At 43.3% G+C, this 17,314-nt stretch overlaps 1 protein-coding gene across 2 annotated transcripts in view; it reads left to right on the forward strand.

Moving 5' to 3' along the window:
- CBLN4 (cerebellin 4 precursor) overlaps positions 1-15,931 on the forward strand; it is a 434,996-nt gene extending 419,065 nt beyond the window's left edge. For both annotated transcript variants that reach the window (XM_078650479.1, XM_078650478.1), the window contains exon 3: positions 15,204-15,931. In XM_078650479.1, the coding sequence (XP_078506605.1) occupies positions 15,204-15,401 (198 nt within the window). In that variant the 3' untranslated portion in view covers positions 15,402-15,931. The remainder of the gene's footprint in view (positions 1-15,203) is intronic.
- The last annotated feature ends 1,383 nt before the right edge of the window (positions 15,932-17,314 follow it).

Here is a 17,314-nt window from a genome sequence, read left to right on the forward strand (position 1 = left end):
CTAGATATGTTTAACGTTTTTCCACTGGGTGACTTAATGTCTGCCCCTTGAGACTCTCACATGGTGAGTAGCCAGTAATTAATGGCTATAATGTCACACACTGGACAACAAAGCTAATGACCCACTGTTGCTTCGTCATAAAGGTATTTCAGGTTGCAATGCTGGTTTTCCTGATAGCTCCGAGAGCTGACCTGGAAAGCAGGAGTCAAAGCTTCTGGAAAGGGAGGGAAGGGATGGCACAGAGGGCAGTAGGGTTGGATAGAAGGAGGCCAGGTATTATTATTCTTTTTACATTCGGATTGTGGTTGACAGGCCCTATTATGTATGACTCCTGTATTACTCCTCTACCCTTGCATAGGAGTTGAAAGTGGAACAGATGATTTTGGGGCTATACATAACATAAAATTATAGATGGGTAAATAGTGAACTACCGGAACGTACTTTATCTTTGGGTTCTGAGTCACATCATAGGCAACTAGAGCTTTGCTCTCTTTACCTCTTTACCTCTTGCCCTCATCCTATTTGACCTATCAGTGGCCTTCGACACCGTCTCCCACCGCACACTAGTCGCTAGACTACACGACGCAGGCATACAAGGAACAACCCTGGACTAGATCCGATCATTCCTCACCGGAAGAAGCCAAAGGATCAGACTCCCACCCTTCCTCTCTGACCCCACAAAAATCACCTGCGGAGTTCCACCGGGTTCATACCTGAGCCCTACACTCTTCAACATCTACTTTGGCCCCCTCGCAGCCATCGTCCGTCAACACGGCCTTAACATCGTAACCTACGCCGACGACACCCAGCTCATCCTCTCCCTCACCAAAGACCCCACCACTGCCAAACTCAGCTTCCAGAGAGGAATTCAAGACGTCGCAGTCTGGATGACCAACAGCAGCCTAAAGCTCAATGCTGAGAAGACAGAAGTCCTCATCCTCTGTACCATCCCTTGTGCATAAGACAGCACCTGGTGGCCAGCGGACTTCGGAAGCCCACCTACCTCCTCAGAACACGCCAAGAACCTCGGCATAGTACTTGACTCATCACTCACCATGGACCGACAGGTCCACCCCTTCACCTCCAGCTGCTTTAACACCCTCTGCATCCTCCACAAGACCTTCAAGTGGATCCCCCCTGAGTCAAGGAAGAAAGTCACCCACGCACTCATCACCAGCAGAATGCATAATGCAAATGCACTCTACGCAACCATCAACAAGTCCCTACTCCGCAAACTCCAGACAATACAGAACACCGCCGCCAGACTCGTCCTCGGCATCCCTGACATGAACACATCAGTCAACACCTATGAAGTCTCCACTGGCTCCCCGTGGAGAAAAGAGTCTCTTTCAAAATCCTCAATCACACCTACAAATGCCTACACAACAACAGACCCAAATACCTCTACGAAAGAATCAAATTCCACTTACCCAAATGAAACCTCCGATCTTCCAACCTCACACCGGCAGAAACCCTGCCCATCCACAGAGCAAGCGGAAGATCCTTCTCTCACATTGCAGCCAAGACCTGGAACGAGCTACTGGCAGACATTAAATGCACCCCCCTCCCTGAACACCTTCAGGAAGACCCTCAATACCTGGCTCTTCGGACAAACAGATCTGTGGATCCCCCCTCAGCGCCTTGAGACCCTCATGGGTGAGTAGCGCGCTCTTACAATTCCCTGATTGATTGATTGATTGATTACCTATTTGATGTCTGTAGGAAAGTGGAGTACTATGTGGTGATGCTGGTTATACCTCACCATGCAATAATCTCACAATACGCAAAAACAGTAGTTGGATTCACAGTAATGAATACTTAGTTCATTACTGGTTTAGTCAGGCTTTACTACAGGAACACGTGTTAAGCATTTCACAATACTAACATGGATGATAAGTAATTGACACAACTTGAAAGAAATCTGTCACCAATTTATAAAAATAAAGCAGATTTGCATATAATTTTAGACACCAACATTAAGTAAATCAGATAAATATAATCGGAGTTATGGATTTTGGAAGCAATATTAAATCAGTTCAAAACAGTATTGCAAAATGTTATCATTGCAGTCAAAGATAAAAATCACTAGTGACAATCGGCCACTTGCAGGTCGAGTTGCATGGAACTTAAGAAGGGTAGAGGTGATGCAGGTCACATGGCCAATCCACAAAAGTCTGTTTGATTTTACCTGGCTTGACAAGCCTGGGTGCAGGGTTGCCTTGGTTGTCGTTGGTGCTGAAGCAGGACCTGCAGGAGAGAAGGTTTGACCGCTTACGCAGTACTGATGGGGAGAGGCTGTAGCCTTGCAGTTAGAGCTGTCGACCTCGAAGCTGGGGAACTGAGTTAGAGTCTCGGCAATGACGCTCGACACCCTGTGATTCTGGGCAAATCACTTAATCTTCCCGTGCCTAACAAAAATGAATGTATCCATCTGTAATGAAACTGATGCTCATGTAAGGCGCTCTGATACCCGATGTCTCGTGTCTAATTTGCACTATATAAAACTCCTTAAAAATACACACAAAAAGCAGGGTGCAAGTCCCTTTGATGCAGACTCAGGTCTCTTTATTGTCCTCTTTGATGCAAGTTGTTAAATCAAAACTGAGGTTCTGGTGTCAGGTGTAGGCCTTAAATCCTAGTTGTTGGGGTTGTTAGTGCTGTGGGTGCAAGTGGCCTGTAGACCACTAGACCCTGTGACTAATCCACTCCTGAGGTGACCACATCCATGGGTGTAGGTCACCTTTCCTACCCAGAACCCACTATTCTACCACTTTTAAAAATGGCAGAAGTCTCCCTTAGCTGTACACACCAGGTAACCCAACTCGGAGGTGTGGCTAGTCTTCTAGGGGTGTACACCTCCTGAATACCTACTTTTCCCACCTGCCCATGTGCAAATATGCCTGGGGGCAGGAAAAGTGCTGTTTCATCCTGTGGGGGGCAGCCTGGTTGCATATCACAGGTGGTGTAGCCTATGAAGCTCACCGGCTTAATGCACCACTTCACTAGCCATCTTATCAGGGAGGAAGGTGAGACCTCCTTCCTGTCCTTTGTTTCTGACTCCTGGGAGAGTTCAAACCTCCTAGCAAGAGGTCAGATTCCTGTACTGGTGGCAGTAAGTATGGGCTGTCAGCCAGAGGTCAGGAAAAGCTGGTACAACAAGGTGGGCAGCCTTTGAGATAGTCACCTGTGTGCATGCCACCACGTCGTCAACACGAAATACGTGTCAGGGGTGAGGATTTACATTGTTTGATATCAAACAAGGCATATTCGGGCAGTACCATAATGGAACTGCCAACCTCGGATTTGCTTGGGTGCCAGTCCATGTCATCCTATGGACCATCTATCACTTATGGGGCCCTTGAATGGTAAAGGGTACTATAGGGATATATAAGCTGAACATACATGTCCACATCTTTATAAAAATACACCCTGCTTCCTGTGCTCAGGAGGCCTTCCTTAGGGGTGGCTGGCATATATTGAAAATGGTGCATTGACTTTGCACACATGGTGAGGTCAAAGTCTAATTAGGGCAGTTTGCCCTGCTCCTACAGTCTGCAATAGCAGGCCTGCTTTCAGTAGTTTGCTTGGGTCACTCAGGGTGCTGTGCACCAACAGTGTTTCAGGCTCTGGTGACCCCTTTAACATTCATGCCCTGGGTACCACTGGTACCATATTCTAGGGACTTATAAGGGGGTGAAAGTCCTTGCAAATTGGGGGTTACCAATTCACAATTATCAGTTTTCGAGAGAGCACTGGCACTGGGGTCTGACTAGCAGGTTTCCGTGCACTGTCAGAGGTGAAAACCAGCAACTAGTAGTCCAAATCGGGCAAACAGTGGGGGGCAACTACAAAAAGGCCTAGTTTCTTACAATATCCCTCTGAGCTCCTCAGTGGTAAACAGCCCCGTAATTCAATGTTGCACATTTATAATTCTTTATGATATGTATGGCCCTGACTGAGAACCACAAGCATATAAACCAATATCTTAATCTGTTTGTAATAGGTTTTGTTACCCATTGTTGCTACAGCATACAGCAATTCCAGGTTCCTCTGACTGTCCGTGCAGTGTTGGCTTTCTGCTCTGATAGTAGAGGGATGGCATGGCACAGAGGGTGGTGGGCTGCGAGGCTTGAGGCAAAAAAAAATTCTACGTTTGGACAGTGAGGAGAAGCAGGGACATATTATTTTTTCGGCCATACCTAATATAAAAGTATACATAAGTTAAAAGTTAATAATGGGTGTTTTTTTCACCTAGGGGTTGTGAATGCCATAGACAACTCAAGCTTTGCTCTTGTTGTCTATTTGATGTCACACCGATCATCAGTGAAAACGTTCTTGTATTCATTGTTACCTATCTAAAAGTCTATATGTTTGCCACTTAGGGAATTCATTTATTATGTTACTCTTATCAAATAAATTGTTGGTCTTGTGAGTAGGGTCTGAAGTTTACGTTTTATAAAGATGCAACCTACTGTAGTGTTTTTTTTATATAGTTTTAGACAAACAACAACACTTTTTAAATTGACTTCCCACATAACTGCCTTAAGGAGGTTTTGTGAAATCTAGGATACGACTGCCTCTATCTCGAAACAATTGGATCTGAGCTGCTCTGCCGAATAACTGTTAAGGGAGTCATTGCAAGCTTTAATTAATCAGATGATTCCTTGATAAAAGAAAGCCCAGTAGGAATCCAGATTCGAAAGACCTGTTTCAGGCAATTAAGGCTGTGCAAAATGTGGAATTAAAATGAAAAAGTCATTATATATTTCAAAAGAAGTGCCTTGAAGGCACTTCTACTTCTAACACCCCTATGCAGTCAATGCTAGATTGGTCTTTTCGCATTTTGTGCACATAAGTGTGCCATTTCTGTCTCTGATGTTTGTATTGTGAAAATAGCATTTCTTTAAAATGAGGGGGGTACCCATTTGATTCTGTTACATTAATCATCAATATAGTAATAGAAGAACATATATGGTGTTTTTAAATAAAATAATAAAATTAAAGACGCTTAATGAAGAAAGCTTACTCACCAATGCTTGACATTAGAAAAATTACACCTGGCTCACATTAAATTGAGTGTAAAGAGGACAGCAGCAGAAATGGAGCAGAGTCATGAGGGGCAGAATCATGAGGCGCATATTCAAGCTATCACATTTGCCCCTGTTGCCAGTTTCCTTGGAGGTGAACTTATATTTAAAAAAGTCTTCCCCAAACAAATTAACAACCAGGACAAATGTGATAGTAACTATGTTCTGGCTGGGGGTTAATTGGTCACAAAAAGACTAAGGCAACTGCTGCTGAGATCGTTGTATACCCTGTCAGTTTCAGGGTATATTAAGAGACATATAGCTCTGGTGGTTAACGCACTTGCTGGAGAGATCTTTGCGCAGTATACCAGAGGTTTGACTCATAGCAAAAAAAGCACAGACAGTGAATGTGCCTGCTGAAAAGCACATCATATTGAATGCATTTCACAAATGTAAATGTTCTGTAGGTAACTCAGTGGGTTACTGTTTTGTTGCATAGATCCTTGTATTGCCAGTGGGTTACAAGTTAAAATTGTTTGTAATATAGCTCTATTGAGCTTAAGGAGCTATGGGCCAGATGTAAGAAAATCCTAATTTGCGAATCCCAAATAGCGATTTTTACCGAATTGCTATTTGAGAATCGCAAATCACAATTTAACAAAGAAATCGCTATAAATTTGCGATTCATTACATTTCGCAAATCCAAATACAAAATCACAATTACAGATTCGCTATTTGCGAGTTTGCTAAATTAACAAAATCGCAATTTTGCAAATATGCAATTCAGGTGCAGTTTGTTGACATCACAAGCAGGAAGTGACCCTGCCCATGCTGTTTCAGAGTGCCTTAGGCTGTTCAGGAGCTGCAAAGGAGTGCTCAGACAGGCACAAACTGACAGAATGGACACACAGGAGAAGGGAAATGAGCCTGCAGCAAGGAAAAGAAACCACATGTTTAGTGAAAATGAGTTGGAGATCCTCATAGAGGAAATGGTGAAGAGCCATGAGCAACTCTTTGGGAAAAAGTCTCTGCATGTCCCAGAATCTGAGAAGAGGAGGATCTGGCTGGAAATACATGCCATAGTGAATGCAATTGGGGCCACGCAGCGCTCCATTGAGGATCTAAGGAAATGCTGGCATGACTTGCTCTCCAGGGCAAAAAAGAAGGTTGCAAAAAGGCGGCAGAATGCAAAAAAAACAGGTGGAGTGCCATCCACAGAGCCAGGGACAACACCCCTGGAGGACTTGGTGGAGTCCACCCTCCAGCCTGAGAGCATAATTGGCAAATGTGGACAGCTCAGCCGCAGACAATACCAGACAAGGTAAGATGCCTTCAAGATTTGTCCTGAGCCATCACCCTTCCAAATCCACAATCCCAAATTACCCAATGAGCCAGTTAGATTGCCACTCCTGTCCACATTTTGTTAACAACCAGCAATGCATCATGGGAGAGGCAGTCCCAAACATCTTATAGCAAATCAGTGACACAGGGAAACATATCTGCAGGGGACTCACACCAGTCAATAAGCAACCTAAGCACATTAGTGGGAATACCAAATCATGCACATTTAAAGGAAATGAATTGAAATAAGGACACACAGTAAATAGTACTCTTGTGTTCACAGGCAACCCTGCACCACAGGCAGAAGACAGCCATATAGATAAGGCACCTGGGCAACAACAACATGCTGGGGAGGAAGAGTCTCACACAGGCACAGCAACAATACCTGCACCAAGACCAAGCTGGTACACCGTGGCCCCACTACAAGAGATGGAGGGAGGAGAGGGAGAAACCCAGGAATATCCACAGTCCATGCCTGAAGAGCAAGCACAGTGTCCAATATACCAGTCTCCTGTGCAGCGTAGTCACACCGGTAGCCTTGGATGCAGAGCAAGGCCACAATATATTGCTGAGCAGGGGGAGGAGTCCACTGCCTTCTTGGGTTTTGAGGGCACCATGGTCAAGGTGCAGCGGCTACAATTGAGAAGCATGAAATCAATGCAACGGCAGATGGTGTCCCTGAATCAGAACATGAGGGATCTCAAGGAGGGTATTTGTCAACTGAACACCACAGTAGCAGAGTTCATAAAGGACATGACTGCAGCATTACAACAGCTACGCACCACCGTGCAGAGGGAACATGGCTCACAGTGCCGTGAAAAGCAATGCCTATTCAGCCGCATGGATGGACACACAAAGGCGGTCAACTGCCTCTGCAATGCTACACTGTCCTAAGCAGACACTCCATTGCCATGCAGGTGGGAATGGCCGACTGGAGCCAGGATGTTGCTAGGGGGTTGGTGCCGGTCACCAATACTGTCGACCGGCTCCAGACATCAAACATAGCTGCCACTGGAGCACTGGGTGCTGGCTACAGTGAGGAGGTCTCAAGCCGCAGCAGCATCACTCCATTGTGGTGGAGTGCAAGGAAGGGGACAGCTGCAGAACCCTCATCAAGGGAGGGCAGAGTGAACACTGACCGTAGTAGTGCTGCGCATGGGCACAACAAATAGTTGATGCTGTGGCAGAGACTTGCAAATGGGTGAGGTAACCCATGAGAGAACAGTAAAAGGGTTGTAAATGGGCCTGCAGTGTGAATATGTGCAAGGAAATGCGAACAGTGGTCAGGATTGTGAGACTGGGTGCATACATATTGCTTGATGTCAAGGTAAATAAAACACAGTTGTGTAAAAGTCATTGTTAGCTTTGTCTCATTACTCACTTAGAAATAGTTGTGTGTGATGTCATCACGTCTGTGTCTCCCATCTGTGGCACCTACTCCACCTGCTGCTTTGCGAGTAGGCCGAGGATCTTCCTCATCCTCTGAGTAAGAATCTGTGATGTCCACTGGAATTCCATTTTTTCTAGCCAGGTTGTGTAGCATGGCACAGGCAGAGGAACCTACTCTTCAGCAGTCCAAATGTCTGCTCCACCACATTTCGCGTCAACTTATGGGCAGCTTGTATTGCCTCTTTTTGGACCTAGGGAACCCCAAGTCACATAAGGTAGCTTGGCACTAAGTGAGAAGGCCTAACTCCAAGGAACATGTGCTAAGTTTGCGTCTCACCCATCAGTAACAAAACATCCATCCACTCAAAAATAAAGACACTACACCATGTTTGGAAAAATACGAGCTGTTTTATAAAAGTTCTCTTAGTTTCTTTGTTTTCCAATTTCCACAATCAAATGTAATTAAGTTTTCACAATCTCATTTCTTTTCTACATAGAGCAGGTAAACATTTACATCTTTCAACAGGTTATGTGCATCAGTAAAGCTCTCCAATAAGCACTTTTATACCTCCTCCTGAAATTATTCTCTTGCCATACAATTAAACCATATCACCATGTATTTCACTTAAAGAACCGCAGATTGGCAGGAACTGTTCCCCAGAAGTTTCAAGGTTAACAATTTTACCAGCTAACCTCCCCCGGTCAGAAAACCCTTCTCCTAGTTATAAAAGAAGAAGGTTACACATAACTGAAGCTGGAATCGAATAGGCAGGTTAAATCATATTGGCTTAAGTTAACTTAAGTCCCCTCCCCAAAAGAGGGAGTTTATGCCTTAATCATGTGCAGCCTTGCCCCGAGGGTTCCCCACTTGGAACTCTCCCTCTCTACCAACAAAGCTACAGAGCGTCAGCTGGTGTGTTCTGGTTCCCTGACACGGCAGAACTGCTGCCTGAAATTCCCTGGAACCAGGCTGATCTGAACAAATGAGTTGCCACTGGGAATGTTAAGTCTTATTGCTGCCCAATCCTTCCGTCTAATCCGACCTTTCGGGCTCCCCCCGCTGCTCCCCCCACCTTCCCGGCTTACTTGGCCGTGCAGCTACTGAGATCAGACTCCGTCTGTCCCTTCCGCTTACAATCGCCTCTTCTGCCGTGGACGGGGTTCCCCGCCCTCTTCCCTGTCAGAAGAGCGGGCGTTCTTCCTGAGGCAACACTCGGCAGCCCCTGGCACTTCACCGGCAGACGAACGGTGCTTCGCAGCGACGCGTCTCACTTCAGCGCCGGGTTAACCTCCGCACTCTCCTTCTCAACGACTCCTCCCACAGGTCTCCGCCTTCCGCCGACCTCTCGCGCCCTGCTCCGCCTCCAGCCGACCTCTTCCGGGGTGCTCACCTCTCCTCATCCGGCATCGGGGTCTTCCTGCGGCAGTCCTTTTCCGGCGCTACCACGTCTCCTCACTCGCCACTGGAGTCTTCCTGAAGGACGATTTGGTCACGGAGCCGGACAGCTGTGCAGTAAGCTTTTTCCTCTCAGCGCCAGCAGTCACGACCTCACGCAGTGCCTCAGCAGGGGTGGGGGCCCGAACTCGCGACCCAGTCAGGAAGTTCTACCCCACTTGGCAGGGGGATCCGATTCTTTCACCGGGCCGGTGACACCTCTCATTTGAGGTTGTTGGGTTGAGATATGGGGTGAGTATAAATGAATGCACTGCATATGCGCTGTTACCTAGATGAGAAAGGAAAATAACATTATTCATAGGCCACTTTCAACACATTCAAGTTGTACAACAGAGTGTGTCACATGCATTTACCTAGCAGGTATCCTTCTTCAAATTCCCCTCCAGTGAGACGTGTATAGATTCCACTATGCCTGAAGATGTAAGAGTCATGCGTACCCCCTGGAAATTTGGCAACAATATCAGTAATGATCTGTGAGGCATTACAAATGACCTGGACGTTGATGGAATGAAATGATTTCCTGTTTTGATGCACATACTCAGTAGTTGAGGGGGACAGATTGTGACATGTGTCCCATCAATGCACCCAATGATGTAGGAATTCTGCCATCTGATAGAAATCCATTTTGGTCTTATGCAGTTCCTGTTGTGTAGTGGGAAACCGGATGTAATGGTGCATTCTTTGAAGCATGGCATCCAGGAAAGATTTTTAAAAAGTGACAGGCAACTTTGAGAGGCCCCCCTGCTACAGCTATCACCCCCTAGTAACTCCCTGATGCAATTAGGTGCTGTGAACACGGGACCTGAACATGTATTGGAATGGTGTGGGTCCTGCATGTCTGATGCTCCAGGATTGGATGCAGGTCATTTATCAGGTCCAGGAAAGTAGCTGAGTCAAGCCTATACTTATGTATTTCTTCTTCTATCTGCTGGAACATGATAATGTGCACTCTGTATATGTGTTCCTCTTGCCTCCCCCTTCTCTGTGCTGCTGCTTGTATCCGCATCCTCCTCGCTATGACATACAGGGCTGCCATTGTGAAAGATAGTAAGGCATTGTGGGCCTGTTTAAATGCTGTGCACCTGGTTACCATCTGCTTTGGGTTGGTGGTAATTTGCGAGTCGCAAAATGCAATTTTCAATAAAATCGCTATTTGCAAGTTTTCATGCATTTCTCAGCGAATATTTATTCGCAAATTTGCAAATACAGAGTCGCAATTAGGGATTCGTAAGTTCATATTCACAAAATAAGAATTTCGCAAATTGAATAGACTCTATTTTAGCGATTTCTTATTTTGCGAATGGGTTTTTTCTTCCCTTCATTGCACACAGCGTTTTTACGATCGCAAACGCTGACATTATGTGAAAGTCAGCGTTTGCGATTGCAATATAGCTTGATACATCATGCCCTATGATCCTATCCAAGAACCTGCATGCAAACTACAAGGTATGAGTTTACAACATTTCTGTGTTTTTTTCTCTATTTCGTGCTATTCTAAGGTTAAAAAGATGTCTTTTGGTATCAATAAAGACTTTCTGTAAGTCCTCTATATATATATCTATTAGTGTAATTACTTACAAAGAGAGATACAGCTCTCAGCCTTACAATGCATGTATATCACTTTCATGCAACGCTTGTAAAAGTAAGAAACCTGGCTCCAAATCAAAGTCTATTGTTTAAGTTCTACTAAAAGTGACATCAAGCCTTAGTTGCACCCGATATCATTCTCAAGTTCAAGTTCAAATACTTTTTACGGCATGATGCCATAATAGCCACAATCCATTCATAACATTCACAATAACACCATTTAATGTATCAGCTTCCAGTGAACGTTCCAGTTCAAGTTATAGAGGAAAGAGGATTCTATATTATAAATAAAGGCAAAACCGTGGGAAAAATAGATACAAGTTTCATAAAGTGACTATTTTCAAAACTGAACAGAGATATATACTGTTTATGCATGCATTTTTTCGATCCAATCACTCCTCATAACCATCATTATGGTTAAGGCTCATTTAAAAATATGTAAAACAGTATCATAAATCTCTGAAGTAGGGAGAGTTTGCAATAGTTCCAATCCAGACTGATGATTTCTGGCCATTGTACTATGACATAATGGGGTCAGGAAACGTTAACATGGGCCTTGGTACAGAGAGCAAAATATAATAAAGAGACATGTACTTTGTTTTGTAATGTTGTTGCATCTACATGGGGGTAAATCAAAATACCAGTTTTTGTTTGCATCGGGAAAGTGACTTTGAAATGTACAATATATAGTCTAAAGGGTGTTAATAGGTGCCGCTGGAAGGGTTATCTATCCAACTCAAATACGGCTCCAAGCATCTGGTTGTTGACACCGGGGCATTGTCATAAAATGTTATGCTCCAGCTAGCTCCCAGCCAAGAGTAAACTAGATCAAAAGTTGTGTGCTGAAATGCAATGTAAGTAAAAACAGTTCTTTAGGATACAGCTAGATCTAAAATGATTAGGCAACCCTTGCTTTTTTTAGTTTGCTGCTCTGAACCCAAATACATAAAGTGAGGTTGCTGCTGAATCTGTTCCAGTGCCAGCAAATGCATCAGGACACATTCAGCATATTTCACTGGGGTCCATATTTGGCTAAATAATTCCTGATCGATCCCGGATCCGATTGGCTCCCCATCGTTTCTAGCAGTATTATTAACCTTAATGTTATAAGACATGCATGCACAAGCCACTGCTTCAAGCTCACAAAAAATATTATGGTTAAATAGCACACATAGATCTCATTTAGTTCCAAAAAGACACCGGGCCGATTCACAGAACTAACTTAAGACAGAATCCTAAACTTACTACCATTTTGGTATTCACATAAGGCACTTACCTATTTTGGTATTCACAGAAGGCACTTACTCATTTCGGTATTCACAGAAGGCATTTAGGAGTCCTAAAGTTAGGAGTCCTTTCTTTACTCCTCCTAAACTGAGAAAAATCCTAACTTTAAGACTTTCGGTATTCACAGAAGGCATTTAGGAGTCCAAAAGTTAGGACTCCGAACTTTACTACTCCTAAACTGAGAGAAATTCTAACTTTAATACTTTCGTTATTCGCAGAAGGCATTTAGGAGTCCTAAAGTTAGGACTCCTAACTTTACTACTCCTAAACTGTGAAAAATCCTAACTTTAAGACTTTCGGTATTCACAGAAGGCATTTAGGAGTCCTAAAGTTAGGACTCCTAACTTTAGGACTCCTAAATGCCTTCTGTGAAGACCGAAAGTCTTAAAGTTAGGATTTTTCACAATTTAGGAGTAGTAATGTTAGGACTTCTAACTTTAGGACTCCTAAATTACTTCTGTGAATACTGAAATGAGTAAGTGCCTCTGTGAATACCAAAATGGCAGTAAGTTTAGGGTTTTGTCTGAAGTTAGTTCTGTGAATCGGGCATTAGCAGCACTGATGTGTACCCAAGTATCAAATGCTATATATGGATTTCAGGGCAAACACAAGAACCTTCTTTCTGTGCCTGGACAGGAGAGCACACAGAACACTGTGAGGACTGGTTGGTCGAAGGCCTCACTCTGAGCTTGTGCATCAGGCCTCCTAGATGCTTCATGGCTATAGGCCAAACTCTTGAGGGTTTACACTGATGCCCAGTTTGGTGGGGTGTGCATTACTAACCCTGTGAGTATGTGAATGGTCAGTATAACCCTGCCAGGCGTTACGGGGTACAAGAACTGATTGTTCTCTTTGTTGGGTATAGGAGGTACTTGACCTTCGTTGAAGTGCTACATGCACTTTCACAAAGGCCTCTCAGGGGACAAAATAAATTTGTCTCACCTCATGGTAATCGGGCTATCAAAGCTAAGGAAACATCTACTTTTGAATGACCTTTTGAATCTCAAAATTACAGGGTGTGCGACTTCAAAATCTTTTTTATCTTATGTTCAAAGCTCCTTTACCGATTTGGAGAAGTTTTACTGAACCGCAATTTTAATTTAGAAGTAATTACTGAATCACAATTTAGAAGGGGTGTGTTTTTTGCGTTACTTCCAAATTATGAGTCAGTATCATATATATCAGTGGTTTGTAAGTGTATTTCCAGGTGCAAACCTTTGAGCAGTTACCAGCTTCCAAGCTGGCATGGTACTTGATTTGCAAAGAAAAAGGAGTTTCCATTGGACCTCTTTTGTTTTTGGAATCAGAGAATAAACTTTGTCGGGGGTAGGCCGTGGTCCCAAAGACCACTGGCAACTTTCACTTAAGTTTTCCAAAAAGGAAATCTTTTTTTCTTTTTTAAAGCAACCCTATTTCCTTTTAGGAAATCGGACTGATTGAAAAAATAAAAAAAAGTTTCCAATGTAAAATGGAATTACCTGGATGGTGGTCTCCAGTCTCTTGCATACTGCCATATCTGTGATTGCAGCCAATCATGGTGGGTCACAAATTGCGACCTTACTATTGAATATAAGACATTCCATCCAGTGACAACCTGAGTTTCCTTATTTTTTTAACTGGCCTATTGGTACATAGGTGGGTTCATAAAATAAAATACTGCTTGCAAAAAGTCGGTACGCAATTTGTGACCAATATGTTAGTATATCTAGCCTTTGTTCTGTTTGATAATGCATGGAATTTAGAGCCGGACTCACGATAGGCAGCTGCGACTAGTGATCACAAAGAGTGCACCAACTTTTTGCAACCGACCTACCTGTCATTTGGTGATGTGACCTGTGTACTAATTGATTGTGTCATGCCAAGCCTAGCTTCAGGCATTGGTAGGACGATGTGCATACTGAATGTTTATTTAATAGGTAGGGTCCCTATTTGAGACCCTCTGTGATTGTCTATAAACAAAGGGATGGCGACCTGCAATAGACAGCACATCCCCATCTCAGTGTTGGTATTCCCATAAATGGAATGTATCATTTTTTAAAGCATTTAAATGTAAAATGCTCGCCATACTGGCAGTGGTCTAATGGAACCCTGCCTGCTCTCCCTAAGTCAACTGGAAGGGACTGCCTACCCCTTGTGAATAAGTTACCACTTCCTGTGAAATGAAGGTGACTTTTCAATGTTCACCAACCTATAGGACGTCTCATTGTGAAACACAAATAAGAGCCCACCTTCCTTCACAGCCCCTCCTAACTGTGATTTAAAATGTGTGGGAAAGCATGTTTTGGGATTAAGACAGGCTTTTCTGCATTTGGAAACGGGGTTTAGCACATTGTAAAAAAAAAAAAAATCCAATCTCAAATGATTATGCAAATTTCAGGGTTTGTGACAGCAGAAAATGTTTCATACATCAGAACGTACGTTCATTACTTATTGTAAGGCAATAATGTTCCTCTCTGTGTCCTGATCTAGTGTAACTTATGTGATAATCAGGCACGTGACAATCTCAAACGACGAAGCAACATCTGTTTATTTGATGTTCTTAGAATCAATACACTACATTCACCCTTTTTGCTCTTGGATATTTGCTTGGAGTTTACAAAAAGACATGTAATTAATTATTACATACTTATTAAAGGTATATCTACTATGCCATTTATTCACACTTCACATTAAAGATATATGGGATAAAATGCCCCCTGCCGTACATTGTGAGGATATTGCAAATTACCAAAGAATTTACTGATCATATAAAGAAACAAGGCCGGATTTCTTTCCAAGGTCATGGACTTATGCCTTTCTGCAAAATAGCACAGAACACCACAATTAGAAATGGATAAAAAGTGCACGCCATTCAATGTGCAATTTTATATGAAATAGTGTCATGGTACAAATGTATTTCTGTAATCCAGCACTTGGTAAAGTGATTTCCCAGTGCTATAAAAAAAAAAGAGGGGGTGCTTAATCCTTGCTCACCTACTGAAAAGCCTGCCTATTGTCAAAGCCACTGGGTAGATGACTTTGATTGTTTTAGAGCATTGCTATAGGTAGTTTAAGAGTGACCCAGTGTTTGGTGGACTTTTAATCACAAAGCTTTTCTCTGCTTTTTTCCCCCCTAGGTTAATCTGATGCTGAACGGGAAGCCAGTGATCTCTGCCTTTGCCGGGGACAAGGACGTTACTCGTGAAGCGGCCACCAATAGTGTTTTGCTGTACCTGGACAAAGAGGACAAAGTTTACCTGAAGTTGGAGAAAGGCAACCTGGTGGGCGGATGGCAATACTCAACATTTTCTGGATTCCTTGTGTTTCCTCTGTAGACTTCTCCGTGACATCCACCCAGGCGTGAACCAGCCACCTTGACGGCTTGAAGACCATCTTGTCATAAATGGATTGGTGTTTCCTAATCGATTAATCATGAATGAATATGGATCATAATCAAGGCTTATGGCCCTCTCTGAACTACGATGAAGTCTCAAAGATTATTTTTTGTGTTTAAATGTATATTTGGATTCAGACTTAAAGCAGACGACTCATATCTACGCCCCCTGTCACAGTCTAAAGCTGCCTGCAAGATTTAATCGACGCTAATTTGTTGGAATTATTCATATGTGTTGGATACAGTGATTTGGAGCAGCAATTTGGCTTGAGTCTCACAAAATCTGGCAACTGCTTCGATCATCTGGCGTTTCTGTTGCAGACTTCAGTAAAGATTGAGTCTATTGCTGCTCACGGACTGTAAATTGAATGTTATTTCGCTTACACATATGTTGGTACTTATGAATTTTATTTGCATATTGTATTCCACTAGAAATTGTTACTGAATAAATTGAAGATTATTACTTCCTTCTATAGGTTGTAAGTATTGCTTTAAATTGGAAAAAATAAGTGCAGTACTCATTAAAATGTGCTAGAGGTGTAGTGTGGGGGCGGGGCTAAGGGCAAGACATGATGATACTTAACAACTTCTAAATTAGGTGCAGCACATACCAAAACACATGAGAAATGTGTTTATATAAACAAAGCAGGTTAACTGATTACACAAGAAGAAAGAGAAATGCAATAATATGTTAACATTTCCTTTTATCTGCAATAGTTGCGCCTTCTTAATGCCATACTGTTGATTGCTGTTGTTTGGTACAATACTATATATTTTTGAGCATGTGAGTAGGTAGAAAATGAAAATTACCCCACTTCGAACTAAAGCTCTTATGGCATCAAGCAGATGAAGCAAATCATCATGACCCCCCCAGAAGATATCTCCTGTCTCTTCCACCTATTCATCCTTTCATCCTACCATTTACTTGCTAATGTCCAGCATTTAACATGTACATTCTGTCGTCTATTCAGTCTTTCATCCATCATTCAGTTTTTCACCATTCCATCTGGCCACCCTTCATATCCAAATCAATCCATTCGTCTTCAAACCTATCCATTCATCCTTTCACTCATCCATCTCTTTATCCATCCTTTCCCTCATCCATCAATCCTTTTGCTCATCCATCCATTATCCCTTTCACTCCTTTATTCCATCCACCCTTTCATTCCATCCACCCTTTCACTCAATCCCTCCTTTCACGCAGCCATCATCCACCCTTTCATCCATCCTCCCTCCCTTTCATTCATCCATCCAATATTTCACTTCTCCACCCATCATTCTCCTTATTATCCATTCATCCACCCCCTTTCACCCATCCATCCATGCTTTCACTCATCCATCCATCTATTCATCCATCCATCCATCTATGCATCCACCCTTGCTCACTCACCCATCCACTCACTCACTCACCCACCCACCAACACTCCCTCCCTTTTATGTTATTTATGAATCTTTGTCGCCGAGCAGACATGCACACACAAAGTGCCACCCATTTTCTTTAAAATACCTCCTGAGAGTGTCTTTATTCTCTCTCTCTTTCTCTAACTTTTTTCCTACAAAAACAGGCATACAAATGCAGGCAAACACACAAACATGAGCAGACACACAAAAGACTCGGGTATGATAAAAGCCATGTTATATTCTTCACCTACCATGGCTTTTTAAATTGCTAACAGGGCCGTACTGGCCGTAGCCTGATTGCGACTGCCTGGGCCATGCCATGATTCCTGTGTTTGCACAAATGCACAGGATAGTGTGAATGTGATTGACAGCACAGGGCCTGAAAGGACCCTGCTCTGTCAAACACAGCGTGATGGTGAGCACCCGGACATTATTCAAATGAGCCCTGTTGAA

This window comes from Lissotriton helveticus, chromosome 7 (assembly GCF_964261635.1).
Source record: "Lissotriton helveticus chromosome 7, aLisHel1.1, whole genome shotgun sequence".
In the NCBI taxonomy this organism is placed as follows: Eukaryota; Metazoa; Chordata; class Amphibia; order Caudata; family Salamandridae; genus Lissotriton; species Lissotriton helveticus.